General features: G+C 32.9%; 1 protein-coding gene across 1 annotated transcript; it reads right to left on the bottom strand.

Moving 5' to 3' along the window:
• Positions 1–1,853: 1,853 nt before the first annotated feature.
• On the bottom strand, positions 1,854–2,783 carry LOC108295186 (olfactory receptor 8J2). The gene has a single exon (XM_017517226.1). It carries the CDS (start codon positions 2,781–2,783, stop codon positions 1,854–1,856), a length of 930 nt encoding a protein of 309 aa, XP_017372715.1.
• Positions 2,784–8,141: the final 5,358 nt, after the last annotated feature.

Below are 8,141 nucleotides of genomic sequence, written 5' to 3'. Positions count from 1 at the left end.
ATGTTGACCAGGATGGTCTCGATCTCTTGACCTCGTGATCCACCCGCCTCGGCCTCCCAAAGTACTGGGATTACAGGCGTGAGCCACCGCGCCCGGCCACGGAATATTCTTATAAAGTAGATATAATGTATGTTGTAAGATGAACACACATGGTGTTATGGATCTAATTCTGGTATTCTAGGTTCTCACTCAACTATATGTTTTTGAACCATATTGATTTTACTACAGACAGCCAATGGTTTTCCAAATTTTGTTGGAAAAATTATTATAATCTAGGTCTAACTTCATTTAACGTATGTTTCTTTTCATTGTAATAGGTATTCAGTTAGTTATCAATTCCTTACTTCTATACGTATCACAATTAACAACTTTGTATGTTCTCTACACTTGTTCATAAAAAAACAGCTCTGTGAAAACTCTCCTGGAGGGGGGTCTCTGATTCAAATAACAAATTTAATTTATTTAAATGAGGATAGACTCATTTCAATATTATACTTATAATATGCATTTCACAATCAGGACACTTGAATTTTGCACTCCTGATACCCAACTTATGAATATGTAGTGATTATACAAATTGTAAGGAATTTTAATAAATAACCACATCATGTTAAGCTTTATGAAGCTAAAATTCTTTTACTTCTTTTAATGCATTATTTTGTTAAGTAATCCAAATACTGGCCTGGATTTTAAATAGAAAGCTGCATTAAGAATAATCCATGTCAAAAACAACAGCAAGAAAACCACAGATTATAACAGAGACAGGTAAAAGTTGAAAAATGTGTGAGAACTATCAGAATCAAATGAAAGTTGCTCATTTAAAAAACAAAAACAGAAAATCAACCTTGACAGAGCTAGGGAAGTCTGTGAAGGAGGAGTTGTAATACTTATATATCTGATTTTTAAAAATGATTGCAAAGGACTTGCAGAAACCACAGCCTTGCACAAAGGCTACCACAATTTTACCCACACAAAAATAATTCTGCAAGGACATCTGCTCAGCAACTGCTTGTTCAACCTTAAACTGGCATCATCATCATCATTGATGTTTGCAGCCAAGAATAATGATCTCAAAACAATTATGTTGCCCCCCCAACCCGCCTCCCGCATTTGTTCCTTTAAAATCCTTTTCTTCTCTTACCTCTCTGAATACACACATAGTTTGGCATGTATTCCCATTTCAATGCCTTTTCCCAAATAAAAATCATTTTCCTTCAGGGAGCCTGTCTTGGTTTGTTGTTTAGGTTTATGTAAGTGGTGTCAGAAATGAGAACTGAAAAAGATTACTACTGTGAGAAACAGTAATTCTTGGAACCTGTGTGCAGTACTCACTTGAGCCCTTTGAGGTTTCCACCTCCACAGCTTCATCCTCGTGAGTCTTTTCTCAGGCTGAGCCTCCCTTTTTTTGGTAGAAGCTCTTGAATTTGTTAGGAATCTGATTTGGATAAGGCAGCCTTACCTCTATCTCTGAGGCATGTCTTTTCAGGGGAATTTACTTCTGGTTCTTTCTACGTGTCTAATTTAACATTTTGTTTGATCTGCACATATAGGTTAATGTGCAGATCTGAATTGATCTGAATCACACAGTCCTCAGATTGGGTATGTTTCCAACCTTCCTAAAAATGTTATAACTATAGTTTATTTCCATACACTACCTTTATTTCACATTGACATTGTTTTCTTGTGTGGGTATGTGAGGTTGACATAACAACAATTAAACATATCCCACTGAAATAAATGGAATTTCTAACAATTTCTTGCCACATTAAAAAAAAACAATAACAATATTCAAAAAAAATGAAAAGCACTGAAGGAATATAGTTTTAGCTTTAAATTTACATTAGTTTGAGTGATCAGCATGGGTTTTCTAGGAACCTCTTTAGTGCATCCTTCACGGTCTTGTTCCTGAGGCTGTAAATTAGGGGGTTCAACATTGGTATCACGAGGGTGTAGAAGACCGAGGCCATTTTGTCAGTATCTAATGAGTGATTAGTCCTTGGTTGTAAATACATGAAAAGGAGAGTCCCATAGAACACAACCACAGCTGTCATATGAGAAGCACAAGTGGAAAAGGCTTTCTGTCGTCCTTCTGTGGAATGTATCCTCAAAATGGTAACAACAATGTTGAAGTAGGATATTATGACAATAGTCATGGAGAAAAACAAGTTGGTCCCTGAAAAGGTAAACACTGCTGTTTCTGGAATGGAAGTATCAGAACAGGACAGTGCTAGCAAAGGGACATTGTCACAGTAAAAATGGTTGATGATGTTGGAAGAACAGTATGACACAGAGAACACACAGGAAGAGACAGTCAGTGCTGTGATAAGACTCTGAAGGTATGTGAGGGACACCAGCAGACAACACAGCTTTGGAGACACCACTACCGCGTAGAGCAGAGGGTTGCAAATAGCCACGTAGCGGTCATAGGCCATTGCAGCCAGCATGAAAATCTCAGCCACAATGAAAACCAAGAATCCACCCAGTTGGGCTGCACATCCATAGTAAGATATGATTTTTTTGGTAACCAGGAAGTTAACCAGCATTTTAGGGGCAATGACAGTAGAATTGCAAAGATTGATGATAGCCAAGTGTCGGAGGAAAAAGTACATGGGTGTTTGAAGTTGAGGGTCAACACTGGTGAGGGTGATGATGCCCAGGTTCCCTGCCATGGTCAGCACATAAAGCACCAGGAAGACCAGGAAGAGGGGAATCTGGAGCTCCGGATCATCTGAAACTCCCACAAGAATAAACTCCGTCACCCATGTGAGATTTCCTAAAGCCATTTATATTGTTGCCCTCATCTTTTATCTGAAAAAATTGAAATAAATTAGTGGATAATAATATTGATGTTTCTATTAGACACTAGGTGGTTAAATATTTCATTTGAAATCAGTTTATATTTTTTGACAAACCCTTAAAAGTTTCAGAACCTAATTATTTTTCTCCCCATGTTTCATAAACTTCAGAAATAAAAATTCACCAGACAATTAAGTCTTAAAACTGTCTTAACAAGCCATTTATGTATTCACTATTGGATATAGTTTATATTGAGTGAATACATATTTATTTATTTTATGATATGTCTTATTATGCATACATCAACTATATTAGCATATGATATTGAATGAATATATATGCAGTTGATATTAATGTATACTCACATATATTATATGCACATATTAGCATTTGATATTGATGAATATATATACACATATATAAACATGTAATTTATTACTTACAATTTTTATTTGTGTGTTTCTGTTTGTATTTCGAATGATAAGAGAGAGTAGCCTTTAAAAAATTGGTGAGACAGAGTGACCACCAGTTATCTTTTTTTTAGCTTTCACTGGTGACTTTTCCAGCTCATACCTTGTCATTAATAACCCTTGGGAATTTTAACGTTTCTATGGGAAACATTTTGAGTATTCTGGATTTTACTTTATCAGTTTCTACTACATAATGTTGCATTAGCTGCACAGAAGTAGGCCTACACTTCAATATTGTTCTTTCTGAGTGTAATTCTGAAAGTCAGAATCCTCTTTACTTAATCACATTTCATTACTTCTACTAAATGGACTGGTCCTGTCCTATCATTATGGCTTCCCTTACTCAGACTCTTCTCTACTATTTTGTTCCAGAAGCCCTACTCTCCCTTCCATTTCTAGCTTATACGTTTTCATTTTAAATTGTTAAAAGTTGCTTTTTTATATTCTTATGGCTTACAACTTTTATTTGTTAAAGTTTCATACCCTTGACTTATTATACTTGTATAGAAAATCAAGTGGGGAAGACGATTAATATTTATTTAGAAAGTGAGAGAATTATGCTAGAAATTTTGAAAGAGTTATCTCGTTCTGCAGGAGTACCCTAGAATATAGGTAGATGGTAATTATTTTCAGGTCTAATAAAAAAAATTGAGTCTTGGTGAAGTAAAACAACTCAAAAAAGACTATGTAAGACATTGGTCTAAACTTAGTGGTTTTATGATTTTGTTTTTGTGATTTTGTTTATGTGATTGCTTGGTTTGTGTTAGTCTACCAATTAATAGCTAGGTGATTTTTACCAGACATTATATTCTTGTATTATTAAAATTAAATGAGATAATGCACATAAATAGATTTGTTTTTACAGAGCCTGGTACCAAGTGAATGCAAAATGAATGTTACCTTCAGTTTTTGTTATTAGTGTGCTTTGAATAATTTTTGATGCAAGTTCCTATTTCAGCTGATAATTCATTCTACCTTACTGAGTGTTTTTACAATTGATATAGAAATAGCAAATGAATTATGATACTGCAAATTTTTTTAAAAGCTGGAACACACAATACCTACCTACTTTTTTAACAAATAAAACATGCTGTCTTGCAATCAGATTGTCTCTTAAATCTTCAGTGTTTCTTTGTTCTGATACATTATTAAATACATCAAATTTGAGGCTGGGAAGCTGATCTGAGTATGTGCAGCTTCTCTATCTTTTGCTTCTTGCCACTGCACCTAAAAATAACTGTATATCTTATAAGCAGGCAAGCTTATGATGTAAAACATTGTGCTAACAATTACTTTGATCAAAATATTTCCTGTTTGGTTGCTGCACACAAAGCAACTCAATGCATTATTCATTCTGACGTGTATTCCATAGATATCCTTCATTTAGCAACAAAAAACAACATCATGAACAACAGCAATTATTTATTGGCTACTCTGAATTTGTGCAATTAGCTTACGAAAGAAAGAGAATTTACAAATATTTAATATCTTATTTATTATTAATTTCTCCTCTTCTGAAGCATGGCTGAGGCAGAGCTGGAGTTGATTTTTATTTCAGTAAGTATATGCCATTGACATAAAGAGCCCTTAGAACAGACCCAGTTTTCTCCTGTTGGGTTTTCTTTTTCTGGAATAGTTTTGAGTTAGAATTTTCCTGTTAAAGGCTACTATAATTTTTCACAAAAGGTTTTTAAAATTAGTTTTTGAAAAGAAATATTTTATAGGTCTTCCAATATTATGAATCTCAACATAAAAATATACCTAATGTTAATAATTTTAATATGTTTCTCTTTAAAAAGTGTCACCCTTTGGTTAAAGTAACATATTGCAAATTAACTCTTAAATAGCTTCTGAGATGATTTTGTGACTATATTTCATTGATATCTAATTGTGGAATTTGTGTTACGCTTGTTGAGACATGGGTCTGGTTTGAGACAATCACTGAATTTCAACATGAGTTTTTGGTGTCCATCAGAAAGATTGATTATTGGTACCAGGGAATGTTTTCATCCTAGGATTTTTCACCCCAGGGAGTGCAAGAAGAAAAAGTTCATTTTTATTAGTGTCAAGTACTTTTGAAAGCCTTTCTTTGAAACATCAAATCATATGCATTGGAGACACTTATGACACTTCCCTTATGGTATAGAGTTCTCTCTAAACATCTCAGTTCTAAGGCAGAAAAAAAATCATTACTCATATTAAAGTGGAATATACTAACAATAATGACTATTCATTATTTGGTAGAAATGTTCAAGCAGTCTAGTTTATCAATAAAGATGCTGGATACTACTGTTTATGTTATATTACTGTCACTTCCACTGAGAAATCAGTGGGCAGATATTTGAGTTACTTGGAACAGAAGACAAAAGATATCATTTCAGCCCTGAGTCTGATTTAAATCAGGGTTAAATCCTCAAAGATAATTGATTCTTACATGAAGCTTAGTAAGAAGTAAAATATTTGGTGTAACTTACCCGTGTAGAGATATCTGGCGAGGCCCAGACCCAAGGCTCCTGCTCAAAGCATGCTAGAGTTTTTTAAGTGTCTGAAGTTTCTGAAGGCCTTCATGCTGAATATATTTGTTTCTAGGTCGCAGTCCCCAAGCATGACAATAAGATTTTCCAAATAAAAATCTGATTCCCCAGAGAAAGACAAACAACATTCATTAGCCAAGATTCCATTCAAAACTTTACCGAAAGAGTGAAAATGTGAAGATTGCCTAGGGACTTACTTAGATAATCCCATTGAATAAAAAAAGAATGCAATTACCTGTATATAAATAGGGAATTGATGCTGTTGGCCCTGGGATGAAAAAAATTAATAGTTAGAAAGCAGCACAGAATTCTGTTTCCAATGGTCAATTTTAATATAAATATTGGGAACAGAACTAAATGTAAAGCCCCCATTCTGCATCAAGAGCAACTCCTGCAAATAAGTAAAAAAGAAAAAACCAGGTGATATAAAACATAAATTTAACGTGTGAATGAGTGATTAGAAAAAATGAATATCAATTTTTAATTGATTTCTTAATGTGACAAGGAGAAGTATTAATTAAAATTCTTCTTACGCTCATCATATATTTGGTCTTATTTCTAGTGATTAATTAAAATTATTTGGATGGAAAATATGTTTTTTATATGAGCCTGTGATCTTCCCTCAAAGCATATAGAAGCCTCATAAATACTGATGGATTTACTTTTTTTTTTTTTACTTTTTGTGTGGAATTTTCTAGTCTGTAAGCATTGTAGGTGCAAAAGTTATGTCTATAATTACCTTCTAGACACTGTATTTCTCTCACCCAAATTAATCAATAGTTTTATATTATATGCCTTATTTTAAAATAATGCATCAATAAATACAATCTAATTTTCACTTATCCAACTTCTCCCATTTCCATTTCTTCCATTTTATTCAAAATTAACCATTTTTGACTATCACAACCTTTTATTCTCTTTTCAAGTCCTTATATTTTTAAGAACATTTACCATGAGATTTATCATCTTAAAAAGTTGGAACTATCCATTGCAGCAATATTACCTATAGGGATAACAATAACAAAAAATAGATAAATACAGGACATCTCTGGAACTTAGTCCTCTGGCATGACTGAAATGCTATGCCTGTTTTATAGTAACTCTCCATTTGTGCCTGCCCCCTTTTCCCAGCACCTGGAAACTCCAATTCTCCTCTGTGCTTTTATGCATTTGATTATTTTGCATACCTTATATAAGTGGTATCATAGAGTATTGGTCCTCCTGGGACTGACTTATTTTACTTAAAACAATGTTTTCAAGGTTAATAAATACCATCTGGTTTTTAAAATAAAATCAATTTACTATTGTATTTTTGGTATATAAATGATATGTATCATTTCTAGTTATGTAGTTTTACATTTACAGAAGTGAATTTAAGATGTTTATATAATTTTTGATTGACTTATTTTTTCTTGAAATAATGTTATTTTATTTAAATATCTTGACATAGATTTGTTTATGCATTTAAACTAGGTAAAAAATTTAGCTGTGTTATGTCTTCTATATTAGATGAAATAATGTAATTCACGTCTTTTTGAGTCCTCATTTTTCTCTCATACAATATTCTATCAAGTCTATACACTTAGATGACACTTGGAAATTACTAAGCCATATAGTGTCAATATTTTCAAATCTAGTCAATTCAACAAAAATGTTTTAGTATTTCTATTTATAACATATCTTAATATTTACATTTGTAAATATTTAATGTTCATATAGCCAAGAAAAAATTGGTAGTATTTTCCTATTCAGACCTCTAGCAGTTTTAATCATGCAAGGAAGTTCCTATTTTGCTAAGTAAAAGGAAACAATGAAATATCATTAAAATTTACTTTGAACGTTTAAACAATAATTAAAAATACATTTAGCCTACTGGACAACTGATAACTACACACAAAATAATGAAGTAGAACCACTACATCTAGTTTTACACAAAAATTAACTTCAAATCAACACCCTAAATACAAGAGTAAAATTATAAAACTCTTAGAAGACAATGTGAGAGATAGTCTTTATGATCTTCTCTGTGTTTGTCAATAGATTTCTAAACATTATACCCAAGCTACAAGCAACAATAACAAAAAATAGATCAATCAAACTACATCAAAATTAAACGTATTTGTTTGTCATAGGACATTATCAAGACAGTGAAAAGACAACCTAAATAGTAGAAGAAAATATATTCAAATACATTTAATAGGTATTGAATAGCTAGAATACGTCAAAAAACTACAACTGAACATTAAGGAGTCAAATAACCTTAGTAGTCTACTTAAAAATGACAAACAGGCCGGGCGCGGTGGCTCAAGCCTGTAATCCCAGCACTTTGGGAGGCCGAGGC

The sequence above is a fragment of the Cebus imitator genome, unplaced genomic scaffold, assembly GCF_001604975.1.
Source record: "Cebus imitator isolate Cc_AM_T3 unplaced genomic scaffold, Cebus_imitator-1.0 Scaffold622, whole genome shotgun sequence".
Taxonomy (NCBI): Eukaryota; Metazoa; Chordata; class Mammalia; order Primates; family Cebidae; genus Cebus; species Cebus imitator.
Note: the sequence above shows the minus strand (reverse complement) of the source record. Positions and strands in the feature narration are given on the sequence as shown.

Excerpts from the sequence above, each read along its gene's own strand:
- LOC108295186 (XM_017517226.1), bottom strand. The coding sequence starts at position 2,783 with ATGGCTTTAGGAAATCTCACATGGGTGACGGAGTTTATTCTTGTGGGA.